Consider the following 12007-nt stretch of genomic DNA (forward strand, 5'->3'; position numbering starts at 1 on the left):
TGTAAATGGAAGATTATAAGAGAGGGTTTCGCGTGCCAGCAAAAGTTACTGGCGTGCCATGTTTGGCACGCGTGCCAGGGGTTGCCCACCCCTGTTATAGATGAAACATTGAGGCTTCAGAGAGGTTCTGGAACTTAACTGAGGATGACTGATGGCCTGGGGATTTGAAACCGAGTGTCCTGGCTCCACAGTCTTTAACGACACAGTATTGTTTCCTCAAGTGAAATGGAAGGCTACAGCCTGCCTCTTCATGCAACCATCGTCATGTCCCCAAATGTCATCTGGATTAAACGTTTCAGAATTTCTTAATTTCTCTTCTTATTTCATGATTTTCAGGCTCTATGAGCCACCCTCCCCTGGGGGAGGCTTGAGTTTATCATGTGTTCATAGAAGGTGGACCTATGAACACAGCGTCTCAGTCCATATCCTCATTTGAACAATGTGCTTCTAGTGATGTGGATTAACTATACTTAGGAAAACACCTTATTGAATTTGCTTATGTACCAGGCCCTATGCCAAGTGCTTTCAGGAAGAACCACAAGTGGGAAATATTTTTGTATCCCTTTTGTATTTGAGTAATCTGAGGCTTAGAGAAGCTGGTTAACTTGGCCAATGACACTCAACTAGTAAGTAGCTGGGCTGGCTGAACCAAGGTCTCTTTCATTCCAAACTGGGGCCCAGCCATGAAGATCTACTTCCCTCCCTCTGGCCCCACCTACTCCTGTCTCACACATTTGACCATGTAAAGCTCTGGTTCTAGCAAAATGAGAAGGAATTGCTCTTTCCTCCAAGTTCAAAGCCTACTCTGACCCTATGGAAATGCACTTCCATTTACCCAGACAACATTGAAGCATTGCCTCCACCCGTTCTCCCCGGGTTCTAGGAGCTACCAAATCTACCTTTTCCTCCCCTTCTGTGCGTTCACAGCCCTGATTAAGCCCCTCTCCTTTGCACTCTCACTTCCCACACAACTCCCTATTGATCTTCCTGCCTATCCCAATCCATTCCTTTCCCTCCTTCTCTGCGGTCACTCTCAGCCACCAGCCCCTCCCACACGCCCAGGGTTTCTGCTTACACTGCCTCTGCAGACAAGAATCCACAGGACCCTATGCCCCTTCCTTGCCTCCTTGGGAACCAGCTCAAAGCCCACCTTCTCCAGAGTGAAGACATTTATGGGAGAGACATATTGTCTTCTCTTCTGAGTCCCCAACAGTGACTGTCCCCCACGGGCAGATCTCTGCAGGTGTAGAAATGCCACCTTCCATGAACCTGGGCCTCCTTCTGGAGAGGCCAGTGGTTCCCTTTGTAGGAATTCAACTCCCTTCTCTACTTGCTCCGCCCCCCTTATCAACAGACCCAGGGTCTCTGCCTTGGGCTGTGTCCCATTGTCAAGGATGCCTCTAAATAAAAGGAAAAGTCCTCTCCGATGGTGGCTAGGACCATGCAGCTCAACAACTTCAGCACTCTGCCATGACCCCTCCCCCCTTTTGCAATACTGATCTTTTCCTTTCTCCTCTGTGCAGTGTTACCTGACTTCAGGAAGATTTAGGCTTGCTGTACTCCTATCTCACCTCATATAAATAGGTGATCCTAGTGTGGCAGTTATGCTATTGGATAGGGCAGTGATGGCGAACCTATGACACGCTTGTCAGAGGTGACACGCGAACTCACTTTTTTGGTTGATTTTTCTTTGTTAAATGGCATTTAAATATATAAAATAAATATCAAAAATATAAGTCTTTGTTTTACTATGGTTGCAAATATCAAAAAATTTCTATATGTGACACGGCACCAGAGTTAAGTTAGGGTTTTTCAAAATGCTGATACGCCGAGCTCAAAAGGTTCGCCATCACTGGCTTAGGAAGAGCCACACTCAAGGGGCCAAAGAACCGCATGTGGCTCGCGAGCTGCAGTTTGCTGACCACTGCACTAAGGCAACGAGTTGCTTGGGTTTGGGTTCCTGTGACCTTTGGACTGTAGTCAGAATTCTCAGTGTCTTAAATATTCTGATCTTTTGTCTAAACACATTGCATGCGTGGAACCCGATATTCTGGAAATTGGATTTAAGAAGGGATGTTGTGGTAGTCAACCTCTAAGATGGCCCGCAGTCATTCATCTTATGCCTTGTATGGTCTTTTCCACATTGGTAGGACTGGTTTTTGTAACCAGTAGGATACTGTGGAAATGATGATGTGTGACTCCTTAGGTTAGTCATAAAAGACACCTTGTTTTTTGCCTTGCTCTGTCTTGGAAGAAGCCAGCTGCCATGTTGTGAGGACACTCAAGGAGCCTTATGGAGAGACCTGTGTGGTAAGGAACAGGGCTTCATACCAATATCATGTAAGGGGGCTAGCTATTTTGGAGGTGGATCCTTCAGTCCATCAAGACTTTAGATGACCTCCCCAATATCTTGACAATAACCTCATGGATCTCTGAGCCAGAACCACCAGCTAGGCCTCTCCCGAATTTCTTACCCACAGAAACTGAGATAATAAATATTTATAATTTTGAGCCATCAAATTTTGGGGTAATTTTAAATGCAGCCACAAGTAACTAATACAGATGGGAATATAAATGAAAGAAGAGAAATAATTTCTAATAAATTCAAGAAGTAAAAGAAAATGAAGTTTAATTTTGAAAGAAAAAATTATACTATAAGCAATTGTGTTGTAAGTGTGCATGTGTTAGCTGGGGATGGGTCATTGTGAAAGGTCAATGCAAACTGTCCACATTTAGAGAAACTTGCTGGGTAGGAGAACCAAGTAGAATAGTTTGGGTGTGGTTTTGTGTGTGCGTGGTGTTGGAAGCATGGCGGTTTTATGTGCTATTCATATAATTAGGGATGATATATAAATTATTTAATAACTGGCCCTGGCACAGGAAGCAAATAATCAGAATGGACCCTCCTCCAATCAGCACCATTCCCTATAAACAGTTAGTGAAGCTATTCTGCTGTCTACGGGATGCACACCAGTGTGGACTGTGGAAGCTTTGACATGATCTTGGGTGTGGCTAGATTACCTCGGAGATTTTAATTAAAGTCCTTCCACAAGATGGCACTGATAGCTTTTCCTTGTTTATATTTTTCTGTCTTTTTGAAAAAATTTGTAATTTGTGTACTGCTACAGATCATACAGTGACTGAAATCTCATAACTCACTAGTTGATTTCTTGTACTTCTGACAATTCCATTGCCTTCGTGGCACTTAAAATTATGTTTTTCCTTTAGACCATTCAAGGAGCACATTGAGACTTTATGCTGGGATGTTGTGGGGTTGGTGCCTTATATCAGAAGCTATGATTAGGGGATTTGGAGATGGAGCAGGAGCTGGGGGCTAGGCTTTAGTTTTTGCAAAGCTACCCAACAAAGACAGGCGAGAGAAAAGAATCAGAGGAGAGGGAACACTCAGTTAGATAAGAGTCACCATTGTGATGCAAACCATTTGAAGCACTCCCTTACTTGATTGTTCATGATGTTACAAACTTTGATTTGCCTTGGATCTGAAGGAAAGAAATTACTGGAAATCTTTGCATTGCAGTTTTCACAGTATAAATGTCAAAATTGGAAGAAACCTCAAGAGATCTGGTTTTAGTCCTCCATTTCTAGGTGAGGAAACTAATGGTTACTCAGTTGGCCCAGACCAGGACTCAATCCATTCTGTCAAACATCGCTGGGTCACTAAACTGTGTGACCTAGACCAAGTTACTTAAACTTTCTAAGCTTTAGTTTCCTCATCTACAAACTCTAGATGTCTATAATGACATAGATTATTAAGGATTATTGCTAGAGTTAAATAAGCTAGGGATATGTACGGTACCTAGCGAAGTGCTGGCACATAATTGGTGCTCAAAAGATGGGAGCTACTGCTACTACCACCATCCTCACGAGATGGTTTAGAGCTGCTGAGAATAAATGTAGAAATTACACTGATGTGGAAACATCATTAATGCAAAGTGGGCAATCATAGGATGCTGTGCTTGGCAGAATTCTAAAATGGTCCCAAATCCCTTTGAGAAGAAGATATCACTCCATGATTATTATGTTCCAAAAGGGGGCCAGGTAGCAAGATGACCTCTGTGTCCCGAGTGGGTCCCAGCTGACAGCTACTAAGAAAGCAGGGACTTCAGTCCTACAACTGAAGGAAGTGAATTCTGCCAGTCTGAACGAGCTGGTGAGGAAGGATATAAGAAGATAGGGAAATTCCTTGACAAGTGGAATAAGGGAAATTGAGACAAAATGATTAAATGAGGCCAAACCATTTGAGAAATTTACAGTCAGATAATGAGTTACAGGTTCCAGACCATCCTGGGACCGAACAGCCTTGGTCCCAGTCCCTCTTCAGTGACATTTTTAAAAAAATACATATTTTATTGATTTTTCACAGAGAGGAGGGGAGAGGGATAGAGAGCCAGAAACATTGATCAGCTGCCTCCTGCACACTCCCCACTGGGGATGTGCCCGCAACCAAGGCACATGCCCCTAACTGGAATCGAACCTGGGACCCTTGAGTCGGCAGGCCAACGCTCTATCCACTGAGCCAAACCGGTCAGGGCTTCAGTGACATTCTTGATGATGTTCTTTAAAAATGAAACTAACCAGAAAACAAGCCCTGACCTCTCTATCTGCGCATTTTGATAAGTCAACATGTTGAAGGACACACCTGTAAAACGAATGAATATTTTGTTAAGACCCTCTCCTGAGACCTCCCCTAGGATCCCCGCTGGCCAAAGAGAGATAAAAAGCCTCAAGACAAAGGAGCCGCCACCTGCTCTCATGAGAGAAAGCCCACGCCTTGCATTTTTGCTGTTTTTCTTCTAAACTTTAAGGGAGACTTGCAACCGGAGGAGCTGAGGGCAGTGGCAGCTCGACCCAGGGTCACCCCCTGAACCTGTCTCCGAGGCCCCCTTTTCTCTGACTTTCTCTCTCCTGTTGCTTCTTTTACCTCAAGCCCTTCCTTGTTTCACTGTCCCCAGCTTTAGTAAACATACTCTCAAAAACACCTGGGACTCATGTTGTGAAATCTTTCCTACACAAAGTCAAGAACCCGCACACAACGGGTGGGCCCTAGGCAGACCTGCCCTGGGGCCAGACCCCATTTGGTAACACTTGGAAGAGAACCTGAGTCTCAGAGGAGAGTTGAAGCCTGGCCAGTGCCTTAATTTCAGCCTGAGGAGACCCTGGGAAGAGGATCCAGCTAACTAGTAACTAGACTACAGAACTGTGAGATAATAAATGGGTATTTTTTTTTTTTTTTTTTTTAGCCATGGGTAAGTTTTTGGCAATTCATAAGTTATATAAATATCTATTTACTATGCTAGACACTTGAAACTAATATAATATTGAAGATCAACTGTAATTGAAAAAAATAAAGAAAATGGATACAGATGCCCTATTTATTTTCTTATCTTTAATATGCTGGTTTCAATACTAGACCTTTGAGGTTATTAAATTATCTTATTTCTTGTCTCTTTCCCTTTGCTGTAAGCCTTCCAATCTACAAAACTATAGATCACATAGGTCCATCTTCCAGGGCAGATGCAACAAATATAATGAATCGTTGGAGCCCAGGGATTGTCAATATCTGATTCCATCCAGGCACCTTTCCAGCTCCTGGCTGTTCCCCCAGCCGTCTTTAGACCAGTGCTTCTCAGTGTGTGAGCCACAGTTGAGCAGCGTTGGCATCCCCTGGGAGCTTGTGAGAAATGCAGACTCCCAGGCCCTGCCCCCGACCTATGCCTGAGAAGCCCTGTTTTAAAATCAGCTTGCACTGCAGCTCTGTGTTCCTTTCTGCTTGACGAGCATTGGTAGCACCTAACATATGGCCCGGCCACAAGACGCCTGGGACATCTCTGGCATCTCTTCTCTGGCGCTGAGAAACTGGCTGAGCTGGCCATGGGCAGAGCACCCAGTCAGCACAGAGGGAGGTCTACAGAGGCCTAATGGGCATGGGAGAAGGCCGAGGTCAGTTAGAAACAGCCAACAGTCCCTGACTGGAACCATCTATTGTTTTATCTACAGGTTAGGAACATGGCCAAGAAAAATACACTTAGATGTATGTTGCGATTTTCCTGTTTTGTTCAAAGGAAGGGCCTGGTTCCCAGATTTCCTTTCTGGAGGAAACCTTGAGACATCACTTTTCACTCTCTCCACCTTTAACGTACATTCCAGGCATCGCAGAGATTGTCCGGCTTCTCATCCTTCCATTTATGTGACCCCGGCCTCCTTCCCTGCAATTTTGAGGGAAGGGGGTAAAGGAGCCATGGACCACTTCCTATCACATCACTCCAACCTCCCAGCAGACTTTCTTTCTTTTTGTTTTTATTAACTTGAGGAGAGAGAGAGAGAGAGAGAGAGAAGCACCAATTTGTTGTTCCACTCATTTATGCATTCATTGGTGGATGGTTGTATGTGCCCTGACCGGAGATTGAACCCCAACTTTGATGTATTGGGAAGATGCTCTAACCAACTGAGCCACCTGGCCAGAGCCCCAGCAGACTTTCTTACTTTTTAAAAAAATAATTCTTTATTGTTGAAAGTATTACATATGTCCTCCTTTTTACCCATTGACCCCCCCTTCAGCCCCCCCTCCCGCCGCCCTATTGTTTGTGTCCATGGGTATGCATATATGCATACAAGGTCTTTGGTTGATTACCTCCATTATTAAGAGAGATTGAAAAAGAGACAATGAAATGGAAAGATATTCCATGTTCATGGATTGGAAGAATTAACATAATTAAAATGTCCACATTACCCAAAGCAATATACAGATTTAATAAAATCCCCATCAAAATCCGTTGTCATTTATTATTTATTTTTTAAAATAATTCTTTATTGTTGAAATTATTACATATGTCCCCTTTTCCCTTTTTTCCTCCCACAGACCACCTCCAGCCCACCCTTGCCCCTTGCCTTCACCACCATATTGTCTCTGTCCATGGGTTATGCATATATGCATAAAGGTCTTTGGTTGATTACCTCCCACCCACATGCCCTCCCCAGCCTCCCCTCCAAGATTCCACACTCTGTTCCATGTCTCTGGATCCACTTTGTTCATCAGTTTATTTTGTTCATTAGATTCCACATAGGAGTGAGATCGTGTGATACTTGTCTTTCTCTGACTGACTTATTTCACTTAGCATGATACTCTCCAGGTCCCTCCATGCTGTCTCCAAGGGTAAGAGATTCTTCTTTTTTACTGCTGCATAGTATTCCATGGTATACATGTACCATAGCTTTTTATCCACTCATCTACTGGTGGGCACTTGGGCTGTTTCCAGACCTTACCTATTATAAATTGTGCTGCCTAGCAGACTTTCTTTACACCCACATCCCATCTTTCTGGAATCTCCTTGGAGCCCCTCACCTCCATGGTTCTCTGGACTGGCCTCTACTCTTCCAGCCTCTACACATTCCCCTCTGTGTGGCTACAGTGACTTTCATAGAACATGAATCTTACTTTTCCAGTTTTTTAGTAGCTCCTTATTGCCTTCAAGAAAAAAAGACCCGCCCGACCATCGTGGGTCAATGGTGGAGTGTCGACCTACGAACCAGATCACTGTTCGACTCCTGGTCAGGGCACAGGCCCGGGTTGCGGGCTTGATCCCCAGTGGGGGGCATGCAGGAGGCAGCCAATCAATGATTCTCTCTCATCATTTATGTTTCTAACTCTCTCCCCCTCTCCCTTCCTCTCTGAAATCAATAAAAATATATTTTTTTAAAAAAGAAAGATAAAAGTCCCGACATTTATAGACTGGCAGAGAAAGCCCTCTAGGAGGAAGCCTCTTGCTTCTCTCTGCAGCCTCATCTTATTGGCTGCAAATGGAGCTCATGATCTGTCAATATCTGATTCCCTCTAGGCACCTCCCCAGCTCCTGGCTGTCACTCTGACCTTTAGACCAGCGCTTCTCAAAGTCCCTGGCACATCAGACAACGTATGTGTCCTCAGCAGAGCAGAGCTCTTTCATGTGCCTTTGCATATGCTGCTCTCTTTACAGTCCTGCTTCTACCTGTGGCCGGCAGCAACTCCTCACCTCCCTCAAGATTCAGTTTGGAACACTCCACTCTATATAGGAAGCCTTCCCTGCAACCTTATAATTCATGTATTGTATCTCCCTTCTCAGCTTTTTTAGTATCTCCAGCAAAATATTTATCATATTATATATTTACAACATTTAAAAATATTTATTGCTTTTTATGCAAATAAATTTTTATTGTTAAAGCATTAGGATATATAAAGCAATATATATCCCTCAGCAATATGATTACTTATTGCCTATTTATATTAATTGGTATTTAAAGAGACACCACTCTGTCTTCCAGGAATGAAGGAAAACAGTATGAGGAGCTAGAGGTTTACATACCTGCTGGATGAGCTGTGGTAGCCACAGTCCCAGATGATCTTAGCCTGTGACATCTAAGAGAGAGGCTCTCGGAGACCTTGCCCGGACGGAAGCCACTCCAAGATAAAGCTCAAGAACTTCTGGGAGTCTGGCTGGTGTGGCTCAGTGGTTGAGCATCAACCTATAAACCAGGAGGTCATGGTTCGATTCCTGGTTAGAGCACACGCCCAGGTTGCGGGCTCGATTCCCGGTGTCGGGCGTGCAGGGGGAAGCTGATGAGTGATTATCTCTCATCATTGATATTTCTATCTCTCTCTTCCTCTGTGAAATCAAGAAAAGAAAAGAAAAAAAAAGAACACCTGGGAAATTCCCACCAATTATCTCAGTCCTTAGCACTAATGTGGAGAGTCTCAAGAGACTCATCTGACTCGGTTTGGAACGTCTCCTCTGACTGTGCATTTGCCCACCTCTGCAGAGTAATGGCCTTTTCTCTCTTTTGGAAATGTTGCTCTCAGCATCTTTTTTGTGGCTCAGTGGCCTTAATAATGAGGGACATTGATGCTAAGTTTACAAGAGACGATTCACTTAAAGATAACCGCATTTTGGTGCACCACCTTTTATGTGTATTTGTGTATGTGTATATAAACGAATAATATACATATAAAATTTCTCTTTACTGTGATCTCTCTATCTGTATGTCTAGATACATTTCTCCCCTCTGGCTCCTTGAAGGTTTGCTTCTCTACTTCTCAGAATAAGGATTCCCAGCACTGGTTTGACGACACCCTGGAGTATCTTCATGTATCTCAGGGAATGCCTTGAAATTTACAAAACAAGATTAATTTAAATTCATTTTTTATTTTAAAAAGTAAACAGATATTATATAGTAACTAGAGGCCCAGTGCATGAAATTCATGCACGGGGTGGGGGAGTCCCTCAGCCCGGCCTGCACCCTCTCTCAATCCAGGACCTTTGGGACATCCCTCTCACAATCCTGGACTGCTGGCTCCTAACTGCTCGCCTGCCTGCCTGATTGCTCCTAAAACTCAAGCTTCTTCCTTTTTTAATTTTTAATATTTATATTTCCTCTTTATTTTCCATTTTAAAATTCAAGCTTCTTGAGAACATGAGGCGTTAACATTATTCCATATTCCTTACAGAGAGCTAAGCATGGCAAACACAGAAAATACTTAATACTTATGGGCTTCTATACAAACACTTTCCAACCAGGGATGTTTTAATAGGCCGTCTCCAAAAACGTGCACTGGAAAACCTAAAAGTAGAGCGCTCAGATTTCAGGCATCAGGTGCTATTAGCAGGATTTCTATCCCAATTAAACTCTAATTCTGAGCTCTCAACAGTCTGGACAAACTGCCCTTCATGATCTCCAAAGTTTCTTCTTCGTCACTATCCCATTTTCCTCCGCTTCAAACCAAGGTAACAAACGAAACCTTGAATTCTGATCTTCCTCGCGCAAGGGAACAGCAAACCTCAATAGAAATAATTTCCCACCAGAAGTCAGGTCCAAATACAGTGGGGCCTTGACTTACGAGTGTCCCGACTAACGAGTTTTTTGAGATACCAGCTGTCTCTCGGCCGATTTTTTGTATTGAGTTGACAGAGTAATTTGAGTTAACGAGCTCCTTAACAAGTTCGGTCTCCGAACGAATTAAACTCGTAAGTCAAGGCCCCACTGTACAGCAAGACTGAGGGCTATAGGGCTGGCCATGCACATGCGCAATAACAGGCTCACGTTCTAGCGGTGGGCACCCAGGCTCCTCCACAATCCCACAATCCTCTAGGCGCCCAGGGGTCCTCCACCATCCCACAGTCCTCTGGGCACACTTCCGGTTTTTCTAGCTCCTCCTGAAGTGGCGTGTCCTTCAGTGGCCTTGCAACGTCCTGGGCCTCTAGTTGGAGAGGATTTTCTGTTCTTTGACGTTGATAGCTGTTTACTATTTGGAATCAGTGAAGTTTCGGGAGCACAGCCGCTGCCATGGACATGGGGTCCCAAGCGCACTCGTGAAACAGCCGCCCATTGAGTCCCCGGCTGGCGCCCTCCTGGTTCGCAGTGAGAAAGGTACCGTGCTGGGCCGTTTCCCATCGGATCTTCCTCTTCCTTCCCCAGCACACTCCACACCTACTCTTGCCGACCACCCCCACCCCGCACACCCTTAATTTCTGCGCGCCCCTATTTCTTCGACTTTCCCCCATCAAACTCGCACCCTATCGTGTTGCCTAGGAGCGCCCCTAACCGCCCCCTGCGGGGTGGGGTCAGCCTGGGCGAGGGGCCATGGTGTTCTGGTCTCTGGTGTTCCACTGTTTCGGTCGCTGGGCTTTTATTATATAGGATTACAGTATGTATACAGGATTTCAGCGTGTGCTGAAATCAGACTAATAAATGCTCGCCTTAGAGAAAAATCAAGAGGATGTTGGTGAGGTTGGAAGGGACCACAAAGGTGGATTAGTTTGAGTCTTTCTGAAACGTCCCTTCTAATTACTTCCAGGTTGGTGTTTCCCCAAATTAATCATGTTCTCAAATTGGGAGTCAGGATTATGGGGGCTGAAAGCTCTCGATACTCAGGTCTGTCTTCTGTGTCTACCACAGGGCCTGGCACAAAGAAGGTATACAGGAAACACGTTTTGATTGACTCTGTGTTAGGGCGGGGCATAGTGGTGGTGGCTGAGTCCAGGAGATATCTGCGGAGATGGTGGCAATGCCATTCAAGTTCCAGGAGAATGTAGATGTCCAGAATGGCAAAGAGAAAGAACCATTCATTGACCTTATGCGACTGTCCTAAGGTCTCTGCAATTGTCTTTTTGTTAACAATTTGTGCAAATCATCAGAAAAAGTTAGATGGGTCAATTAACATTGTCAGTGTGTAAATGTTAGTGACTTACTGCTGAGGGCACAGTCCCAAGGTCATAGATGCAGGAAAGGAAATTTGAATTTTGCATGAGACCCATATATTTGAAGCAGTAGAGCTGGTGTTGGGTTCAAATCCTGCTTCTGCCATTTAAAGTGATATAACCCTAATCAATTGCTTTATGTCTCTTCTATAAAGTGGAGAAAAGCATGGGGTTGTCAGATTAAATGATTTAATCCATGTAAAGTGCTTTGAGTAACACTTGGCACGATGAGAGATCATTAAATGCTAGTTCGCGTCATCATCAACATCACAACAGAATCTGCACACTTATTAGGCATCCCATTTAGAGAATAACGATTATTCATTCTCCTTGGCCCTCATCTTGGAGTACTTTAGTGGCCTGTCTGGTCTCAAAGAATAGGTTCAGAAACTCCTCCTGTTGCCCCCTAGAGTGGAGTAGGAACATCATTTTCAGTGCTGGACTGGAAACTCAGGCAGAGAGCTAATCATATAACAAAGCAAGCAAACAGACAAAGCAGAAAACCACCACATGCAAATTGAGTTTTCAGTGAATCCCTTAGCACACTTTGGTGGGCTATTCTGTTTTGTGGAGAAAGATAGTGCAAACATACCTGGATTCATAGAATCACAACTGGTAGCGAGGGAAAAACGCGTCCTTTAGCAGTTTTATGGTCTATCGGTCCTTGAAGGCAAGACATTACATTAGCCAAGAGACAGTTTCAAAATGTGTTCATTATTTCCCACTCCTGTTGATAAAAATCAAACCTCTTCCAGAGA

At 44.3% G+C, this 12007-nt stretch overlaps 1 protein-coding gene across 1 annotated transcript in view; it reads right to left on the reverse strand.

Moving 5' to 3' along the window:
- DUSP23 (dual specificity phosphatase 23) overlaps positions 1 to 8413 on the reverse strand; it is an 11384-nt gene extending 2971 nt beyond the window's left edge. Inside the window, exon 1 of the mRNA XM_014547631.1 lies at positions 8361 to 8413. Within this exon, the coding sequence (XP_014403117.1) occupies positions 8361 to 8413 (53 nt within the window). The remainder of the gene's footprint in view (positions 1 to 8360) is intronic.
- Between the last annotated feature and the right edge of the window lie 3594 nt (positions 8414 to 12007).

The sequence above is a fragment of the Myotis brandtii genome, unplaced genomic scaffold, assembly GCF_000412655.1.
Source record: "Myotis brandtii unplaced genomic scaffold, ASM41265v1 scaffold1120, whole genome shotgun sequence".
NCBI classification, from domain to species: Eukaryota; Metazoa; Chordata; class Mammalia; order Chiroptera; family Vespertilionidae; genus Myotis; species Myotis brandtii.